This window comes from Macrobrachium rosenbergii, chromosome 3, assembly GCF_040412425.1.
Source record: "Macrobrachium rosenbergii isolate ZJJX-2024 chromosome 3, ASM4041242v1, whole genome shotgun sequence".
NCBI lineage: Eukaryota > Metazoa > Arthropoda > Malacostraca > Decapoda > Palaemonidae > Macrobrachium > Macrobrachium rosenbergii.
In genome coordinates this window covers 6,830,190-6,853,167 of record NC_089743.1, presented here as the reverse complement: position 1 = coordinate 6,853,167, position 22,978 = coordinate 6,830,190, and the positions used below count along the sequence as shown (strand labels likewise).

Genomic DNA, 22,978 nt, shown 5'->3' with positions numbered 1-22,978 from the left:
GGTGATCTTCTTTTTAGTTCTCCTTCCACTGCTTCTTCATTCCGAGGATTTGTGAAATCCTCTTGCCTTATGGACGGTGCAAGGTCTACCATCCCTAAGGTTAAAGCTGTAAAGAAAAAGACCTTAAAGTCCCAGAAAGTCCGCTCCGGGGTTCCCTCGAAGACGTCACGGCCCCCTAGCCCCGTGCCGTCTACGAGCAAGGCCTCTACTTCTGGGAAGGGAGCACGAGCTAAACAAAGTAAGGAGGTTCCCACCCCTCCTTCCTTTGATGCTGAAGCATTTGCAGAGCTTCTTATGAAGCAGTTTGACAAAAGGGTTGACGACAAGCTGTCGCAACTCTCAAGTCAGCTGTCTTCATCAAACGCTTCCGTGCTCTCGTTGTCGGAAGAGGTTAAGTCTCAAAGGACTTTAATCTCCGGGTTCATGAGTGGCGGAGCGGCCAACAAACCCTTCTCCGTCCCGGACACCTCCAGCCTACCTCCTTTTGATAAAGGAAACCCCTGGCGCCTGACCCTCTTTGCCCCCCAGCATGAGGGTACCCTCACTATCGAGGGCCTAGGCACTCGTAGGCTGGAGGAATTGGAATTCTTCCCTCCTAACCTGAAATCACCTTACGCAGGTTATGCCAGGCTTACGGAGGAGGCATGGATTCGGCCCGATAAGGTCCCCAAGGAAACTGTCATCTTCCCGAGGGACCAGGCCCAGTCAGCCCTACTACGGACTTTGTCGGAGTGGCAGGCGGAGAACACCAAGCTCACTCCGGCAAAAGGTGCCTTTACAATGTTCTCTCTGGGAGAAGTTCTCCCCACCCCTTGCACCTCTAAAGTGGCCTCCCTCACCAACCAGGCTTGTGTAGAAGGTAAGCCCCTTCCTCATCTCCGGGAGACAGATCCCACCTCTCTGTCTTACCCGAGATTCTCAGTATTGGGTAGGAGCTCCGGAGACCTTCACTGTTACTCGGCTGGACCCTGACTGCGCCTCTAACCTCTTCAGCGAGCAACTCCCTAGGATCCCGGAGTCGCTCCTGAAGGCTGAAGCTGAGTCTAAGGACAGACTCAGTAGGTCCTTAAACTCTCTGACTTTGGCGGAGGCAACGTCAGTAGTTTATAGCGAAGATGCGCTATTCCAGGTACTGACGAAATCTCTCTTAGGGAGTTTTCAACAGGACCTGTATGACTTCGTCAAGGCCCGGTTGAACTGCCGGAAACACATCTTTTCGGCAGCCTCAATCCGTCATGAGCCTAACAGGCTCATAAAAAGCTCCATCTGGGGAGCTAACCTCTTCCCCCAAGAAGAGGTTGATGCGGTCCTAGCCGAGGCAACTAGGGCCAACCAGAGTCTCCGCTCCCGATGGGGTTTATCCTCTAAGAGGAAACAGTCTGAGCCCGCCGGAACTCATCCCAAGCCAGGGAAAAAGTTCAAAAAGTTTAAACGGCTCCCGACTCAGACTGTCTTGCAGGCTGTCCAGGTCCCCGTCCCTGGTCATCCTTCAACCTCACAGCCTCAACCTCAACCTCAGTATGTGCTGGTCCAACCAGCCCATCAACCTCTCGCTGCCCCTTCATACGTCTCCTCCCCAGCTTACAACGCTTCTTATGAAAGCCAGGGTGCATTTCGGTCCATCCAAAATGCAAAGGGAACGAGAGCTAGGGGGTACTTCCGAGGCAGAGGAACATCCCGCTCCTCCTCCAGAGGAAGGGGAGGCAGAGGCTCCAGAGGAGGCAGACCCTCTCCCGCCCAGTGAGATATCTCAGGTAGGTGGGAGGTTATACCATTTTCGGGACCAGTGGAGCTTCAGTCCCTGGGCCCAGAGCATAGTCTCCAAGGGACTGGGGTGGAGTTGGAACAGAAGTCCTCCCCCCCCCTAGTCAGGTTCCATCAATTACCCTCCAAGGCTCTGAAGGACTTTGTGAAAGATCTATTATTAAAGAGGGCAATAAAGAAAGCGAGACATCTGAAATTTCAAGGCAGACTGTTCAGTGTTCCAAAGAAAGGTTCCAGTCAGCGAAGAGTAATTCTAGACTTGTCCCGTCTAAATTCCTACATTCAATGCGACAAGTTTCGAATGCTTACAATCTCGCAGGTTCGGACCCTACTGCCCCGTGGAGCCGTAACCACCTCTATAGATCTTTCAGACGCCTATTATCACGTCCCGATTGCGAGAAGGTTCTCTCCTTATCTGGGGTTCAGACTAGGAAATCAGGCATACTCATTCAGGGTCATGCCATTCGGTCTCAATATAGCTCCCAGAATCTTCACCAAACTGGCAGATACGGTAGTTCAGCAACTCCGGTCTCAGGGGATCATGCTAGCCGCATACCTAGACGATTGGATTGTTTGGGCATCCAGCGTCAACGAATGCCGGAAAGCAACAGCCATAGTAATCGGCTTTCTGGAATCACTGGGCTTTCAGATAAACAAGAAGAAATCCCGCCTAGTGCCGGACAGTCGCTTTCAATGGTTAGGAATCCAATGGGACCTGTGTGCACACAGACTATCTCTTCCGCCGGCCAAACGGAGAGAAATAGCAAAAGCAACCAGGCAGTTCCTCAAGAACAAGAAAGCTTCCCGTCGTACCCAAGAAAGAGTCTTAGGTTCTCTTCAGTTTGCTTCAGTGACGGATCTTCTTTTGAAATCCAAACTGAAAGACATAAACAGGGTATGGCGGAGTCGAGCCAATGTCAGGTTCAGAGACAAAATATCTCTGATTCCACCGATTTTGAAAAAGAGACTCCGGCCTTGGACGACTGTCAAGAGCTTATCGAAGTCAGTGCCTCTTCAGTTTCCTCCGCCATCACTAGTGATTCACACCGACGCTTCCCTAAGCGGGTGGGGAGGATACTCCCAACACAAGAAGGTACAGGGGACTTGGTCTACCATGTTCCGCCAGTTTCATATCAATGTCCTGGAAGCTATGGCAGTCTTTCTAACCCTGAAGAAACTGCGTCCGAACAATCTGATTCATATAAGATTGGTCCTGGACAGCGCAGTAGTAGTACACTGTTTAAACAGGGGAGGTTCCAAGTCGAGTCGGATCAACCAGGTTATGATAGCAATATTCTCTCTAGCAAACAAACACCGTGGCATCTGTCTGCTACCCACCTTGCAGGGGTCCGAATGTCATTGCAGACTCCTATCCAGGACAACTCCGCTGGAGTCGGAATGGTCCCTGGACAAAACTTCATTCAAATGGATTTGCAATCAAGTTCCGGGTCTCGAAGTAGATCTCTTTGCAACAGAATGCAACCACAAACTACCTTGTTATGTTGCTCCCAACCTGGACCCTCTAGCTCACTCCACAGATGCAATGTCCATAGATTGGAACAAGTGGAAAAGGATCTACCTCTTTCCTCCAGTAAACCTGTTATTGAAAGTCCTTCACAAGCTCAGGACATTCAAATGTCAGATAGCCCTAGTAGCTCCAAACTGGCCGAAGAGCAACTGGTTTCCACTTCTTCTAGAGCTGAAGCTTCGGTGTTTGCAAATTCCCAACCCGAAACTGACGCAAATAGTACAAACTCAGACTGTGTCAGCTTCCTCAAGAATTCAGAATGCCCTGGCTTTGTGGATTTCATGAAGTTTGCAGCTCAGAAGGATGCTAATATTGATCCTATTAACACTTTGTTCCTAGAATCAGATAAAAGGGAATCCACTCTTAGACAATATGACTCAGCAGTTAGGAAATTAGCACTCTTCTTAAAAGAATCTGAAGCTACAGTAATGACCACTAATTTAGCTATTTCGTTTTTTAGGTCATTATTTGAGAAAGGTCTAGCCTCAAGTACCATTACTACAGCAAAATCAGCTTTGAAAAAGATATTTTTACACGGGTTTAAGATTAACTTAACAGACTCTTATTTTTCGTCTATCCCTAAAGCCTGTGCTCGTTTAAGACCAGTAACCCTCCCACATTCGGTTTCCTGGTTCTTAAATGTTCTTAAGTTAGCCTCAGAAATAGATAATCATAATTGCTCTTTCACTAACTTATTGAGGAAGACCTTATTTTTGATTAGTTTAGCTTCAGGTGCTAGAATTTCTGAACTGTCTGCCCTGTCTAGAGAACCCAATCATATTGATTTCCTTCCTTCAGGTGAAGTGTTACTAGCTCCTCACCCTAAGTTCCTAGCTAAAAATGAAGATCCTCGAGATAGATGGTCTCCTGGAAGGTCATCCCCTCCCACAGGACCTGTCTTTATGCCCAGTCTTTACCTTGAAAGCCTATTTAGACAGGACCTCACACATAACTTCCGGGCCTCTGTTTGTAAGGGAAGGGAGAGGAACTATCTCTGAAAGCCATTAGGCAACAGATCCTGTATTTCATTAAACATGCAAACCCAGATTCAGTCCCAAAAGTACATGACATTAGAGCAGTGGCCACCTCCACTAACTACTTCCATTATATGAATTTCGAGGATCTTTCAAAATACACGGGGTGGAAGTCTCCCGTAGTTTTTAAACGCCACTATCTGAAATCACTAGAAGCTCTGAAATTCACTACAGTGGCGGCAGGGAACATCGTTCCCCCGTTTAAATTTTCTTAGTACTCAGTCACTCTCCTCCCTCCTACCTGCCTCATTTATTCCCCTTCGGTCATCTCCAGGTCAGGCATGCTTCACAGCCTATCTCCTGACCATGTCATAGTTTTGTCCTGTCTATTTGTTTAATTTAATTGTTACATGTATTTCTTGTGGGACATAGTTTCCCCACCTTAGTTTTAAGTATAATGTTTAGTACCTAATTTTCACTTTTATGTACTTATTAATCTAAGGATGACTTTATATTCATGTACCCTTTAATATTGTATTAAATTTAAGTATATTTATTATATCATTATTATATCTTAATACCACATCTTGCTACTGGGATAATTAAAACTCTTGTGGAAATTTAGTTTTATTACTTTCCTCTACAAGTCTCCCTTTTGTTTCAGGATGGTATTTTGATTTCTCTGTTATTATTTCACCAGCTGACACAGGTCAGAAAACCCAGAAAAAGGATTTTGACAAAGGAAAAATCTATTTCTGGGGAGAGACCTGTGTCACCCAGTGACCCTCCCATGATTCCTTCTTTTCCCCCCCTGGTAAAATACCATTCCAGGATGGGGTGCTAATGTGGAATGTGGGTGACGCCGGCTTGTTTACAGTCCGCGAGTGGTGCGGGGGTTTGTAACGGCACCTCACTCGGTGGGACTTTTGACATTGGGAATGTTTACAGGGCGGAGGCCTGTGATTGTGACAATCTCACCCTTTCTCATACACGACTCCATTTCATGGAGCTCGCACCGGGGGTAGTAACTCCGGCTTAGCTTTTTAGCTTTTCTCTGGTATATTTAGCAATAGCTTTACCTAGAAATAAGTGCTGAAAGGTTATTTCACCGGGTGACACAGGTCTCTCCCCAGAAATAGATTTTTCCTTTGTCAAAATCCTTTGTTTGTGCAGTGCAGGTGTGATAGAAAATGCAGAGAACGAGCTTAAATTGTTCCTGGAAATGCAAGGGAAAGATGATCTGTTGAGTCACTTCAATGAGGTTTTGTGGGAGCCACATCTTGCATATTTAGCAGATATATTTGAACAGCTAAATAGGTCAAATCTGAAGCTGCAGGGCAAGGAAAGAAATGTTTCACCTGATGGACTGCCTTCGTGGATTTCTTGCCAAGCTCCAGAATTGGCAAAGGAAAGTGGGTGCTGGGAATGTTGCCATGTCTGAAAACCTTTCAGCTGTCCTTGGCGAGAATGAAGAAGATAGTCTGCTTGACCCATTACTTAAAACTGAAATCACTCAGCATGAGATCCTTGGAAAGTGAACTTAATACTGTATGTACTTCTCAGAATTCGAGGAGGAAGAAGGGAAGTTGGTAAGGAATCCATTCTCTGGCACTCTTGATATTACTACCATTCCCAGTGATGTTCAGGACGAGTTCCTTGATCTCAAACATGATTCTGCTGCCAAAGATCTCTACGAAGAAAAATCTCTGAATGTATTCTGGTGTTCAATGCATCAGTCATACCCAAAAGTCAGTGAGATTGCACTTCGACTACTCTTGCCTTTTTCAACTACCTATTTATGTGAGTCTGGTTTCTCCACCCTTCTACAAAACAAGAATCAAGAGCCGGAACCGATTGGATGTGGACCCCGACATGTGATGTGCATTGTCAGTGACACAACCTCGGATTCGTCAGCTGACTGAAAAGAAACAATATCAGCCTTCCCACTGATGTGTGATAAAACATGCAGAGGTTAATTGAACTTTTTCCCAACCAAATTCTGATTTGCTATTGTCCACTAGTCTTTTGTAGTCTAGTGATGTAAGTTAAACATATCACAGAAATTCTATCAAATATAAGATAATCATGACTGTAAACTTCATAATAAAGCAAGGATGTTCTCTTCATCAACATTTTATTTATTTATTTTTTTTTTTTACTTTTTTGGCGGGGTGAGATTTGGGAGAAAAATGAAGGGGAGCCACACAAATGTTGAGAATTCATGAAGGGGGAAATGGAGTGAAAAAGGTTGAGAACCACTGACCTAGAGGACTTACAATAACAGCTTTTGGTGATGTAAAAGCATGTGTCATTATGTCTTTTTTAGTCTATTACTGTATTTGGAATCTATTCTAAAGCTTATTACTAAGACTAAGATTCCAGTAAGAATATATGGTAGATCCCAGCACTGAATGGATATATTGGCGAGTTGAACAGAAATGCTGTTTTGTGATGTAAGAACACCATTTTAGTTTGCTCCAAGATGTGTGCCAGGTAATCCTCTTCAGTCACTGACATAAAGAGATTCAAGAGAATGTCACAAGATTTGTTCAAGATCTTTTTCTTGACTTGGGCACTTGGTTAGTTCCATGTCGAAGAGCAATGGCAGAGATGTAAAGATTAGAAGAATCCCGTGTCTTTCTGCTGTGCTGCTTTCCAACTCCGGCTAATGATAAAATCATCTTCAAAAGACTGGGTGCTTCACTGGACCTCTGCTCAGATCTAGAAAAGTTTGTCAACCGGACATTACTAGATTTCTTGTGCCATATTTTTTAAATAGGTGACTTTTTCTTATTTAAAGTCTATTAGCTCTGCTGCATCATTTTCTCAATTTTGATTTTCAGTTGGATATGGTGAAGAGTCTTGCTGATCAGCAACGAGAAACTAGCTTTCATAATAGATCTTATGTTCCTCATTGATTATTTCATCTCTCCACCTGTACCAGGGAGCCTTTGGTAAGATATTTCAGAAAAATAAATATCAACATTACTCTTTCAAGTGCTCCCCAAATAGATGGGAAAAGGTTATTCTAACCTATAAAGCTCCTTCTCAGGTTCAGGACTTGCTGGAAGTCAAGACAGGTAGCTTTTTGAGTAGTATAAGTCTCGAATTTCATTTGCATTGTCATGAAGTCGATATATACAATGATTTTTATTTACATAAGAGCATCGTCCTCTATTTACACACACACTTTACCCTTCAGACTCTGTCTTTATTCTCTCAGGGAGAGCGAATACATCCTGTCCATCTATCTTAGATCTTCACAGGACCCATGGTCCTTGTCGCAGCTTGGTCTCACTCCTTACGAATGTGGGTGCCAGGAAACCTGGTCAGTTATTATTATAGTATTAAATTTCACCATTGCTGAAGGTGAATTTGGATTTTGTCTGCATTATTACTATATTATTGTATTTTTATTACACTTTCTCATCAGATCTTCATGAAAGTTTACAGGAAAGTACAACACGGTCTCCTGAATTTTTTTCCAAGTGGTTATGACACTATTTTATTTTAATTCTTGGAGTCCCAGTCATGGCAAAAATTGTCAAAAACTGAATACAGATGTCTTCCAAGCTATAATTTCAAACAAAATATTAATATTTTGTTCACTTTCCTGAAAGGTTTTATTTTTGTATTTCATCAAGCCCTTTGATCTCCTCATAAATAGTGCATTATATAACAAAGATCAGTTTTGAAATCAAGGCTATAAGGATGAAGGATGAAATTTGGTATCCTAGGCTAGACCGTGCCGTCAAATTATTCAAATTATACAGTACTTGAAGGAATGGAAAAACCAGAAGTGATATCGTTTGTGCCATTCAACAGCATTTACCTTTACTCTGACTGTAAGGAATATCAGACTGATGTGAAAAGCTTCTGAAAAGATTTGCAACTTTCTGCAGGATTTTAATGGTGATTTTAAATTGTTGTTGTACCAGCTCAATCAGCTCTAAAGCAAGCAGAAAATTCTCTGGCACATTTTGATTGATTTATCTACACTGGATGTTTACAAATTATCATGGACAAAATAGACATATTTGAACTCCACCATCGCTATAGTGAACTTCATTACTTCTGGCTCTGTGATTATTAATTATTAATTATTATTATTATTATTATTGGCAAGAGACCCTCTTTCAGACACGTGTACGTGATTGCTGCATCATCTGATTACTGCTTTTCCTCTGGTACTACGAATCATACAAGAAATTCACACCATGAAGCGATCTCTCGCGACAAAATTATCCAGAACACCAAGATAGTAGGGAGAGGCCCGGGCCAGCGACACCTGCACTTGCTTGAAGCTTACTCATTCAGCAGGAGAAACCACTGCTGAACACGACACAGGAAGATCTCTTCCTCCCCACTAATTTGAGAAGAATAATACCAGGACAAGAAAGTAATACCAGAACGAGCGACACCCTCAGCCTTGTAATACCCGATGAGGCGAGCAGCTCCGCAGCCAATGAGAATTCGATTAACGGTGACAGCATGCACCATCCTGTGACGTCACGCTGTAGCCTCGTCGGTCTGCCAGGCTGCAGCGAAGCAATCTTCAAACTTGAGAAGTGGCTTACATGGAACTTTCTCCAGCCAATAGGAGACCAGCATCGCACCACTAGCCAATGAAAATTCAACATGTGACCTGCCCCCTGCTGACCCATAGGCTATAAAATGAGTAGACCCCACCAGCATCATCATTCTACTCCAGACCACTGCTGTGATCATATTCAGTTGAAGCCGAATGAAACATTGGCCACATCATAGATTTGACTAATACCTAAATTTTTCTATATTGTATAAGATAAATAACTCTACGGATCATGTCCGCATTACTTGACTTACTTTGTAAATACATAAATACTGTACCGACGAAATTCCCGTATATTGACTTCTCCCCTCGGAAGGTGAATCACATCGGCACGTTATTCGCCAGATGTAGTACCAGAGAAAAAGCAGTGATCAGAAATATAGAGAAGACTACAAGATTAATGCAGCTGATACAACAATCACCTTCAACAATACATATCATTATTATTGTTATTATTATTTTTGTTGAATATGATGGCTGCCTTGGTTGCATTAATCTTGTAGATTATTCGTTCAACTCTTCTAATTAGTCTTTTTTCTTCTTCAGCAACAGAATTAAGTAAAGTGCCAAAGTTCATTGCAGGGATTTTTATTTAAAAAAATATCCAAATGTCAATGGTTAATGGAAATTCCGAGGGCGGGGTCCAAAAACAAGTGCAGGTGTCGTCAGTGCTGCTGGGATCGTAGGTATCGCAACATGTTTCGGAAGGCCTTCTTCCTTCTTCAGGCGGGAGCTGGATGAATTGGTAGGGCTCTGGTTTCGCTTTTTTACATCAGCAATTGATAATATCACTACACCGGACACGAAGGTTGTGAGCGTCTCTAGCATGGTTGAAAATGGCCCCCTCTTGGGCGTGACAGGAAATTTGTTTCGAGAGACGCATGGTGGTCATTCCGATGTAGGTCGCAGGGCATCCTCGCCACGTTGGTCTTTTTCAGCGGTTCCTGTCGAGGGGCGGGGTTGTTCTTCATAAAAAAAGACTGCTCGTCTTCTTTCTGGCATAGTAGATAATCAATTGTACATTTTTCATTGGGTCGGTGGGGGCGACGTACTCCTTGATGATGTTTTTCAGGGTTTTTTCATTGTCTTGATACCGTTTGTGAAACCTCCCTCTGTAGAATAATTTAATATCTTTGGGGGTGGGGGGCTGGGCGGGGTTCTTGCTGGTACCAATTCTCCAAACCTTTCTTTACAACGTCTTGGATGTCTCGGTTTTTGTGTCTGTTGGTAACCAATACTTGGGTGGAGCGGTCGAGTTCGTCATGCGTTTTTCGCCACGAGGAGCAGTGGGAGAGGGTGCAACAAACATAGGCTTTAATAACAGAGTTTTTATAATGCTCTGGGCACTCGCTCTCACCATTCATGCAAAGGCCCAAGTTGGTGGGCTTGGTGTAAACAAAAGTGCTGAAGGCGGTGCCCTACTGTTCTACCAACACATCGAGGAAGGGGAGGCAGTTGTTTTCAGCATATTCTATGGTGAAGGACAGGCTGCTGTGCTGGTGGAAGGCAGCCCGTAAGTTATCAATCTCCTCTTGTGAGTCTGCAAGGAGGAAGGTATCGTTGATATAACGAATGTAGACGGGGGGGTGTACGTACATTCGCGAAGACCAGTTGTTCAACAGTGCCCATGTAGAAATTTAAAAATAAGACCCCTAGGGGAAACCCATGGCGACTCCATCTACTTGTAAATACATGTGTCCTTGGTGGTTGGCGAACGGGGCATTTTTTGTACATATCTCCAAGAGAGACCAAAGGATGTGTTCAGGGATGTGGAGAGGGGTAACTGAAGGATCTCAATAGACTCGGTCGGCGATCATAGAGATGGTTTTATCGACAGGTACATTTGTGAAGAGAGATTCTACATCCATAGAAGCGATGAAACCACCGGGCGGGGTCAACCAGAGAACTTGTAGAAACTCAGCAGACAACTTAAGGCTGGATGTGTCAGGTGTGTAGGGGGTGAACACCCTACTCATTTTCTACTGATGGCCTAGGTAGATGATGTCCTCTGTACTCAGCTCATTCTTGTGTCACCTAACCTGTATCCTGCCTTTGCTGGTTCTCCCCTTGTGGGCAGCTGATCTAGAACTATGCATGGTCTTATACTGGGCAAGTATTGTTCCATCTCGAGAAATCTCATATTTTGCATGTACTGGAGGTTTGATGGATTTAGGCACGGTAGCTTCTTGCAAGATAACATCATCCCATTTGAAGAGATGAAATCTATTCTAGTTGCCTATTAAAGGCAATGGTTTGTGAGATATAAACACTTTAAACATTTCTGAAACAGATTTTGCTTTGTACTGAGAAACTATGGCCACACACTAAGGTTTCTACTCCCTACTGTCTGATTGGGTACATAGAGATTACTTCAGAAATTTCTAAGGCTATCTGAGGCAATGGTTTGTGCGTACAAACCATTGCCTTAGATATGATATTAGGGTTAAAAGTTTAATGTTTCCTCTAATTATAAGGTCGTCTTTTATTATTCAGTAGTATCGTATGTTTTGCCTTCCTTTAATCTGATGAAAAACCTTTTTGTTGCAGCCTTGTTGAGTGATGATAAGTGAACTTTTGAATATTATTTTCTGTATTATAGGTGAACATTCATCACATTTATTTAGTAGATGTTTCGAAGTCCGTTTTGCTTACTTGCAGATTTTATACTTAGTGTAAGAATATTTCCAAAACATAAAAATACCAAACATACCATTTGTTGGATTGAAAGGTAAAACAGATGTAGGTACTTAAGAATGTGGCAGTGGGGATACGAAAGGCCAGCTCTAGAATGTTGCTGTACACTTATTTTTAGGTTCTGCCATTTATAATAGATTGTTTTCTTTGTTTCAGATAAATCAGCAAATAGGTCAGCATCTGACCTAAGCCATGAAGTCCATGCTGATAACTGCATCTTGCAAGAGTCGGGAAGATGTCTGAAAATACCACCTGCATATACTTTCCGAGATTACAGGTGGTGTATTTTTATCCCAATATCTTGCTTTGAATTACCTATTTTGAAAGCTGTCGTTTCTTGGAAACTCTTTTTCTTTGTCAACTAACGGATGGTGCTTTTGTCTGATTCCTTTTTGTGCTGTCATGGCTTCTTATAAATAAGGTTTTTATTGTTGTTTGAATTTGTTTAATTGCTACTTGACCTAATGTTTAGCTTAAAATTGTTACAAGTAAAGTCTGTTAGAAACAAAATTGATCCATTTAATGGATCCTATTACATGGGTGAAAATGTGATTTTAAATAGTCCCTAAAATCAGCTCTAGAAGCATTTTCTTCAACAGCCGATAACTGGAAGTGATTCTTATGCATATGTATGAAGAGACATTCGTAATGAACTTATTTACAGCGTCGGTTAATTATTTGAAAATTCTCTATATTACAACTAGTAAGAAATACCAAAAAATAAAAAGAAACGATTATACATATAAATAATATAACATATTTAAGGCCTCCAAATTTACAGTTACTTGTATTTGTGATGATGAGATATCTTCATTCCCTGTTATCTTGTGACCTTGTTTGTTTTTCCAGTGGTAAAACGACTACCCATCATTTTGATGAGGCAAAACTTAACATATAGTTAATTTTAATACATAATACTTTATAGTAATTGCTAAAAACTTTGAAAAATTAAATTAAACTGTGCATTGAATGCCCAAGTATTCTGGATATAAAAAAGGCTAAAAAACCAAAAGGGGGTGACTTGTCCTCAGTTGTTTCAAGTGCTGTTCTTGAAATGCCTTGAGGTGCCTCAAATTTTTTCATTGTGGAGTACAATTACATTAATAGTCATACCTCGGTTAATGGACCTAATCCATTCTAGAAGGCTGTCCTCACTAGTGGATCCATGGCTGGGGGGCCACCTAGGCACGTGGCACCCCCCCCCCATGAAAAATAATGACAAAATAATAATACTGAAGATTTAGATAATAATAACATAAATGTGAAATATAAAAAAGGGAAAAAAGTAAAAAATCTATTATAGAAATGATAAAATTTTGATAAAAACACACACATTATATATATATTATATATATATATATATATATATATATAATATATAATATATATATATATATATATATATATATATATATATATATATATATATATAATATATATATATATATATATATATATATATATATAATATATATATATATATATATATATATATATATATAATATATATAATATATATATATATATATATATATATATATATATATATATATATATATATATATATATATATATATATATATATATATATATATATATATATATATATATATATATATATATATATATATATATATATATATAATATATATATATATATATATATATATATATATATATATATATATATATATATATATATATATATATATATATATAAAATATATATATATATATATATATATATATATATATATATATATATATATATATATATATATATATATATATATATATATATATATATATATATATATATATATATATATATATATATATATATATATATATATATATATATGTTATTTTCATAATAAAATAAATTTTTGAACATACTTACCTGGTAGTTATATATATAGCTTAAGTCCCTGACGTCACGGCAGAATTTCAAAAACTCGCGGCAATTGCTGCTCGGTAGTCAGGTGAACCACCTGTGCGCCCTCTACCCAGGTACCTGGAACCATTCCAACTATTCCTCAGATCTTCCATGCCCCTAGTCTCTAGAGGGGAGGAGGGTGGGAATATAATTATATATAACTACCAGGTAAGTATGTTAAAAAATTTATTTTATTATGAAAATAACATTTTCAAACATCTAACTTCCCTGGTAGTTATATATATAGCTGACTGACACCTTTGGTGGAGGGTCAGAGACAGCTAACATCGTTGGAGTTATAATTAAAGTTGCAAAACAACTCTAGGTTCCTACCTGTTAAGGAAGCTGACTTCAATATTTCTCATTATGTCTGCATTCCTTAAGAGATCCAGCGATCCACCCAGGGGGCTGAAAAATCTCTAGGGGCTGTCAACCGGTGTACAACCTCTGTGTGACTAGACCTCCTCTCAATACCCTTGTTCCGGGCGCTACCAAGGAACTTTCATCCCAATGATTGTGGAAGACTGTGCCCAATCTTCACAAACAACCATAAAATTTCAACCATTCCAAGGCAAGAACAAAAGGTATTGTTTTATGGAATTGGATTAAGGAAGCTGACTTCAATGAAATCGCCCTCATTATGTCTGCATTCCTTAAGAGATCCAGCGATCCACCCAGGGGGCTGAAAAATCTCTAGGGGCTGTCAACCAGTGTATAACCTCTATGTGACTAGACCTCCTCTCAATACCCTAGTTCCAGGCGCTTGCAAGGAACTTTCAAACCAATGAATGTGGAAGACTGCGTCCAGTCTTCACAAACAACCAAAAAAAAAATTCTCCATCCCAAAGTAAGAAAAAAGGGTATTGGTTTATGGGATTGTAGGGGTATTACCCTCTCCCACTAGTAGATGCTATAAACGGACCCAGCGTATAGCAGTCTTCGTATAATATTTGGACTCGTTTTAGACAGTGAGAGGTAAATACTGACTTGTTTCTCCAGAAGGTCGTGTCCAAGATACTCTGCCGGGACCTGTTCTGTTTAAGTGCTACAGAGGTTGCAACTGCCCTGAACTCGTGCGTCTTTACTTTCAGAAACTTATGTCCAACTCGCTACCTTTCATATGAGCTTCTTTTATCAACTGCCTGATAAAATAAGACAGAGCATTCTTCGACACCTGTACAGAGAGCTTTTTGACTGAGCACCAAAGCCCTTCTGAATTCCTTCTTAAGTCCTTTGTCCTGTCTGGGTAGTGCCTTAGAGCCCTTACCTGGAATAGGACTTTCTCTCTCTTCTCCCCTGTAATGTCCGTTAGATTCGGAATCTCGAACGTTCTGTGTCAGGGTTGTGATGAGTATTCATTTTTTGCAAGGAATCCTAGTTGCAGTGAGCAGATTGCCTTGTCTTGTCTAAAGACCATATTCTCGCTGAGAGCATGTATCACACTAACTCCTTTCGCTGTGGCCAAACTGAACAAGAAAAGAGTTTTCATGGTGAGATCCTCTTAAAAATGTTCTCTGTAAGGGATCGAGCTTACTCCCCATGAGGAACCTCAGGACCACGTCTAGGTCCCATACTGGTGAGTTCTGTACTCTCTCCTTAGCAGTTTCGAAGAATCTGAGTAGGTCCTGGAGATTCTTATTGTTTTATAGGTTCAAGTTTTTATGATGTCTAAAAACTGCTGCCATCATGCTCCTATAGCCCTTAATGGTAGAGGTAGGAAAAAATTAAGCTTCCTCTTACGGTGTAGAAGGAAGTCCACAATTTGAGTTACAGAGGTACTGGAAGAGGACACATGGTTGCTCTTGTACCATCCTCTAAATATCTCCCACTTGGATTTGTACACCCTCACGGTGGATGACCTCCTTACTCTTTCTATAGCACCAACCGCCTCTTTCGAAAAAACCTGTAGCTCTTGTAAGTTTTTTGATAGTCTGAAGGCAGTTACTTGTAGCGCTTGGGGGTTTTGGTGATATCTTTCCAAGTGAGGTTGTTTGAGTAGACCTACTCTCTGAGGTAGGCTCCTCGGGATGTCCACTATCCATTCCAGAACCTCTGTGAAACAATCTTTTATCGGCCAGTAAAGGGCCACAATGATCAATCTGGTACCCTCGTGTGAAAACAAATTTTTTGCAGTACCCTGTGTATTATCTTGAAAGAGGGAAATGCATACACGTCCAAGTTGGACCAGTCCACCAGGAAACGTGTCTATGTATATAGCCCCGGGATCTGGTACGGGAGAGCAGTAAGTTTCCAGCCTCTTCGTTTGCGCTGTGGCGAAGAGATCTATGCAAGGACGTTCCCAAAGTCGCCACATGCTACTGCACACGGCCTGATGTAGAGTCCATTCTGTTGAGAGGACTTGATTTCCTGCTCAGAATGTTCGCCCTCACATTTTTTCTCCCCTTGGATAAAGCGGGTTACTAGTTTGACATTCTTCTCTTTTGCCCAGAGAAGAGGTTCTCTTGTTGTCTCGTATAGAGACCTGGAGTGAGTGCCCCTTTATTTGCTGATGTAGGCCAACGCTGCCGTGTTGTCGGTGTTGACCTGCACCTCTCTGTTCCCCACTGTGTTCGAACTCCCTGAGAGCTAGAAGGATTGCAGTTAGTTCCTTCTAATTGATGTTTAACTTCTCCTGCTCTCTGGTCCATGAGCCCGAGATTGTTATTTCCCTAGTGTTGCTCCCCATACTGAGTCCGACGCGACGGATAACAACACTAGGTCTGAGTTCCTCTAATATAGAGAAGGGACCTCCTGGAGCTTGACGGGGTCGTTCCACCACTTTAAATACGGCCTTATTGGTTCCGAAATGGGGATGTACTTGGTCTCCAGTTCTATTTCCTTGTCCCAGTTCTGATTTAGATGAAACTGTAATGGGCATAGAATTAACCTCCCAAAGGAGACAAACCGTTCCAGCGAGGAAAGGGTCCCCAGCAGACTCTTCCATTCCTTCGCCGAGCATGTCTGTCTATAAAGTCCTGAAATTTTCTTAAGGCTTGTCCCGTCCTTACAATAGATGGAAAAGCCCGAAAATCCTGACTCTAAATCTTCATCCTAAGGTATAGAAAACTTTTGGAATGGGATCAGCTGAGATTTCTATCTGTTTATCAGTAGACCTAATTCCTTCTATACCTAAATCGTGGTCTGAAGATCCTCCAGGCAGAGTGCGCGGGAAGGAGCTCTGAGGAGCCAGTCGTCTAAGTACAAGGAGATTCTGATGTTTCTCGAGTGAAGAAAAAACCTGCTAAATTGGCAATCATCCTTGTGAAAATCTTTGTTAGGCGCTTGATGCCAGTGCATCTTGCGTCCCTGAGCTACCTCCACGTCTTGGCTTCCAATATCTTGAAGCCTGACGTCCTGACGTCCAATGCCTTGACGCTTGACGTCTTGGGTTCATTGACGCTTGTCGTCATGGTGTTTCACTCCTAGATGCTTGACGCCACTGCATCCAGCGTCTAGAGTTTCATTCACTACGTTCTGCGTCTTAAACTTTTGGACGTCTAGAAGCTTTAGTTGGACGTCTATTATCTTTCTTCTCTTTGCCTGGTTGTCACGATTGTACCAGGGAAGACAAAGTCTGCTGCATATTTTGTAGTAAAGCTATATGCGGGGCTTCCTGCTGTTGGGGACAGGTTGGGGAAGCCTCAACTACGGCAATTATTTCCTCCTCAACGTCAATAATGGATCGTGGAGAGGGTTCAGCAGACGAGTACCAATCCTAAGGAAGAGGAGGAGGATGTACGAAAGGCAGCACAGAGTCCGCCACGCTCTTGCAGCCTGGTATCCTGACTGAACAGGACTGTCTACGTTTGTTCTTAGTAGGAGAGCTACCCTTGGGGCTGGAAGGGAAGAGCTCCAGGCTGCTCCAGTGGCTACAACCTGGAGTCTATGAAGTTTTATCATGACGTCCCTCAATATTGGGTAACTTGCTCTTGAGAGGTCTCGACTCCAGAGCCAGACGTCATCCCCGTCTGCTTAGGCTGAAACAAAGAGACCGAAACTGGAAAACCTTTCCCGTGGACGAACTCAGAAAATTCTTGGAGTTCGGGTGCATGGGGATGTAAAAATACGCATCCTGAAGGTCCAGTGAGGCCATCCAGTCATGCTGTCCGACAGCTGCTAGAACCGATTTTGTCGTTTCCATAGAGACCTTTGTTTATTACACAGAAAAGTTGAGTGCAATCACGTCTAGCACCGGTCTCTATCCCCCCAAGCATTTGGGGATCAGGAATAACCGAATGTAGAATCCTGGGGAATTCGGATCTTGAACTCTCTGTCTGGTCTCCTTTTGCAACATCATAGACACTTGTTGCTATAAAGCCTTTGCCTTTGTTCTGTTGTTGCATTTGGCAAAAAAGTCTAATTGTCTTGTTACTATAGGTGGCCTCCTCAGGCTGGACAGTCTGGCTCCTACCGCAGTCTGCAGGAGAAGAAAGGCAGGTCCTCTTTCTTCCCTGTGTAGAGCCTCTTCTCGTTGCCATTCATCTACCCGCCCTAGATGAACCTCTATTGGAGGGCCGACCACGAAAGAGCTGAGATACCTGAAACACAGGAGCCTCAGCCTTACTCTTTTTAGCGATGAAAGTCGTTGGTAGGACTTTTCTTGCTGTTTTAGATATTAAATCTTACGTGGTTTTCTGGGCCAAGGATGAAAAGGCCTCTTTACCAAATCTTGAGAGAAGAGGTGAGAGGAAAAAAGGGGGTATAAATCAGTTCTGATTTTGATTGGAAGTGACCCCATTAGCCAGGAAAGAGCAAAGATGGGCTCTTTTCTTCAGGATTCCCGCTGAGAAAGATGCAGTAGATTCGTTGGAACTATCTCAGAGTCCTTTATCCATGCACGACATCAGATATATGAGTTCTTCAGTGTCAATCATGTTGAATAATTCCATCTTCCTTCATGGGAAGGGGCAGGTATTTTTCCCCATGGCCACTGACGAGAAGAGTCAACAAGATTCGAGGCTCCTGGGAACGATTCTCTAGTTTGATACTAAACGCTAGACCTTGAGCTAGTTTGGTTGGAGGGAAAACAAAGGCTGTCTTTCATTGTTTCTCCTTCGAAAGTATCCATTCTTCGTAAATGCTGCCCTCTTAGACGCCTTCACAAGAGTAAATTCTGAAGGCGGGGAACGAGGAGCAGTCAGGATAAATTTCTCTGGGAAAAATTTCCGAAAATAGCTTCATAAGTCTTTTCAAGTCTGATGAAAGCTGATGGCCTTTTATATTGTCTTCGTCGGAAATCTCTACAATAGGATTCACAGGAGAATGCGGGATATTATCATTCTCTTCTTCCGATTTTCCGAAGACGGAAGTAGCGACGTCTTTCAAAAGATCATCTTGACGCCTGGCGTCCTGGCGTCCAGTCTCTTGACGCCTGGCGTGTTGGCGTCCATTTTCTTGAAGCTTAATGTCTTGGCGTCCAGCTTAATGATGCCTGACGTCCTGGTGTCTAACTTCTCGACACTTGACGTCCTGGAGTCCAGCTTCTCTACGCCTGACGTCCTGTCCCCGCCAAACCTTGAGGTCGCTCAGGCGCCTCAACGCTCAACGTCCTGACGTCCAGCCTCATGACGCTCGACGTCCTGGAGTCCAGCTTCTCGACACTTGACGTCCTGGAGTCCAGCTTCCCGACGCCCTGACGTCCTGGCGAACCAGCTCCTCGAACGCCGGTCCTGGCGTTCAGCTTCCCGAGCCCGACGTCCTGGCGTCCAGCCTGGACGCTTGATGTCCTGGCGTCCAGTTTCGACGCCTGACGTCCTGGCGTCAGGAAGCTTTCGACGCCCGATGTCCTGGCGTCCATCTTCTCGGAGCTCGATGCCCTGAGGATCGAGCTTCGAGAGCCGCAACTTCCTCCTGGCGTCCAGCTCGACGCGCCCAAGTCCTGGCGTCCAGCTTCCCGGACGCTTTCGATGTCCTGGCGTCCAGTTTCTCGACGCCTGACGTCCTGGCGTCCAGTTTCTCGACGCCTGACGCCCTGGCGTCCAGCTAAGAGGGGAACGCCTGACTTCCTCCTGACTACGTCATGGCGTCCCAGACTTCAACATTCCGTTGTCCCGCCAAACCTAGAGGTTACTTGAGAACTCTTGACCTGTGCGACATCGGCCAAAAGCTTCCCGCCGGTTGAACGTGTGCAACTGGTGGACGAAAAAAACACTTTAACCTCGCCTTTCCTATGGCGAGGGTGAGCGTCCTGGGAAGCGCCAACAGGTACGCTCGAGGGGACGACTGCTTCGGTAACTAAAGCCTCTCGCCTCCCTTCGTCTTTCGACATTCCTTCTCACAGGGGTTGGTGAGCTTGGAAGAGGTCCAGGACTAGGAGCGCAACAGGACCGAGCGGCCGCACCCTCCACTGCACTTGCACTAACAACATATTAACACTTGTATTTTTTAGATCTCTTATTGTCGATCACATATTATCCCTGTCTTCTGAGAGGGATTTTACCTGTTGGGCCAGGGTCTGAATGGCAGCCAACAAATCATTAAGTGTTGGGTCCTTACCTGTTTCAGTTGGGGGTTCAGAGACTACCACTACGGAAGAAGGATCAATAGGATAGTTAGCAAGGGGAAAAGAATTAACTATTCCCTGGTTATATCAAGAAGAGTGAGACACAATACTCTTGGCTCTTCTGAGCCGGTCTTCCATTCCCGTTCTTCAGACATACTGAGTGGGGATCCAAGGAGACTTTAGCAAGCCGCTTGCATCCCCACACACACACATTTTCATACTCGATGAAAGTCAGATATGCTACAAGAAAATCCAAAAGCGAACAAGCGAAAGCCAAGCCAAAGTGTACTTCACCAAAATAAGTTGCGAAAAAACACGGGCTACGAGCGAAATTCCATCGATGTTACCGACACAGCGGCAGGGAAGATCTGAGGAATAGTTGGAATGGTTCCAGGTACCTGGGTAGAGGGCGCACAGGTGGTTCACCTGACTACCGATCGGCGATTGCCGCGAGTTTTTGAAATTCTGCCGTGACGTCAGGGACTTAAGCTATATATATAACTACCAGGGAAGTTAGATGTTTGATATATACTTTATAATACTATATATTTATATAGAATATATATAACCTCATTTATATATTGTCATTCCAGAAATATATATGTTTGCAGAATGTATGTATGATTATGTAAGAAACCTATGTATGTATGTATGTATGTATGATGTATGTTTAAATGGTTTTATATATTGTTATATATATATATATATAACAATATATATATATATATATATATATATATATATATATTATTCCAGATTCAGTAATATATACTTTATATAATATATATATATATAGGATATATATATTTATTTATATATATATATATATATTTTATGTATATACTATATATATATATTTTTAATATATATATATATATTATAGTATATACTGCATCATTTTATCTTATTAGACTCCCATGAAATTTTTTTTTGGATCCACTAATGGCTGTCCTTTAACAATATGTCATGAAACTGAGCGAATTTTTCCCAGAAGAAGTTGAGGGAATTGTATTAATCCGTTTCAGACCTCCAAAAGTACAACTAATAAAAGGATTTCAACTCGAATTTAAGAAGCCTACTATGCAGAACTTATACAGGTGCAATAAATAAAAATCTGGTCTTACTTTACTAGCAGTTGGGAGGGTTCATGACGTAAGTGGTAGATGGTGAGAAAGGGGAAGAGGGGGAAAGATGTTATTGTATGGAAGAGGAGTTTCCCCTCCTAAAAAAAGTGGCAGGTAACTGTGCTTCTGGGGATTTTTTCTTTTTCTGTTTCGTTCTACTGATTCCTTCTTGAGATTCACTGATTCTTTCGTACCAAAAACCTGCCCAATGAAGTTTGTTTTTGCCTGCATTTTTATATATTCCTAAAGTGAGAGATAGTATTGCCATAGGTTTATACCATGGTTTATTAAACCTTTTTCATGGCGAGATTTTTTCAACAGAACTTTGTGCTTTCCCCCAGTGTGCACGCACTTCTTTCATAAATGAACTAAGGACATCCTACCTTCCCTCCTCCCCCTCCAAAGACAAATCCTTGGCTCTTTGTCTGTTACTACTCCCCCTAAAGGTCCTGCATCATCATCACTGACTTCCAAGCACATGAACTTTACTAGAGGCACAATTTTTTCCTCCACAGGACGCTCAGCGTTGCTGGCATCTCTAGCCTTCTTAGGGGCCATGATGACTTGTGTACAATGTAATTTCTTTGCACTAGAATTGGAAAAAAAAAAAACACACATACACACAAAAATACAGGGAACAGTTTAGCAGAGATGTGCACTGAGCAAGACCCAAGTGTAGATTGAACCCTTTCCTTTGTTCCAGCTGGGAACCACAAATCACGACACACCTAATCCCATGTGTGTTTTAGCCATTCGTCTTTGTCCGTCCTTAAACTGAGCAAAAGTTTGTTAACGGAGGAGGATTTATCCTCGAAAAAAAGTCCTCTAACGAAATTTTCCATCAACTGAGATGTCTATTAAGAGTGTATAACCGTATTATTTAAAAAGAGCACACATTTATATGGCCTATGGAAGCTCCCACAGATTAGGGTGTGTGTATATGTGAAGCAGAAAAACAAAACCTTGGATGATAATGATTAATAAAACAGACAAATGAATTTATAAAATGACCAGCAGATGAAAATTAAGTTATAAAATCAAGGTAAATGGACGCTACATCCTTAACTTATGAACCACGTCTCCCACAAGAATGAGAGGACCATTAGACTGTTGTACAGAGGCTACATGAACACCAAGTATAAAAAAGATGAGATAGCCGTGAAGGACATCATCAGTGCCTATGTAAAACCCATCAATGCAGACAGAATTCAGCCTTACAATCTACTATAAGGATCATTAGACTGCCCAATGACTCAAGAGGAACAGCCCTGTCGCTAGCAATTATCGTGCCCTGAAAATGGATGCTGCCATTCCTACATTGGTATGACTACGACTCACCTTTCTAAGAGGAACACCGTCTACATGAAGGAACATAGCATGATTAGCATCCCCTCCCCCATGCCAGCAGATCGTAAGGAGCACAAAAATCTTAGATGGCGACAGTGAACCGCTTCCAACGAAAACCATCACTAAATGTGATCTAGGAGACCCTTCTCTTCCCTACCACTGTCAGGAGAATGGTGCCCGCTGCTTTAGGCAGTATACCCTATGAGCAGAAGTTTTGGGACTTGGTCATAGCCAATCAACGCTTTTGTTGCTCAGCCAGATTCTCCCATATGAATCTTTCTACACAGGCCAATAAGAAGAGGCCCCCCCCCCACTTACTCATTTTGGACAGCCACCCAAAAATTGGGCATTGACGTCCACAACATATTTATGAAGACTTCATAGTTTTACCGTAAAGGGAAGGAGGAATTCTTACACTGAGAAAGTGACATCGTGGCACCTTAACAAGATAAGGTTGATGAAGCTGTGAGAGATAAGTAACATGGGCCAACACCAGAGGCACAGGCATTAATGGTCTA

The 22,978-nt window shown here is 42.2% G+C and overlaps 1 protein-coding gene across 1 annotated transcript in view; it reads left to right on the top strand.

Moving 5' to 3' along the window:
• LOC136852349 (prolyl 3-hydroxylase 1-like) overlaps positions 1–22,978 on the top strand; it is a 285,127-nt gene that overhangs the window by 245,628 nt on the left and 16,521 nt on the right. Inside the window, exon 11 of the mRNA XM_067126927.1 lies at positions 11,708–11,828. Within this exon, the coding sequence (XP_066983028.1) occupies positions 11,708–11,828 (121 nt within the window). The remainder of the gene's footprint in view (positions 1–11,707; positions 11,829–22,978) is intronic.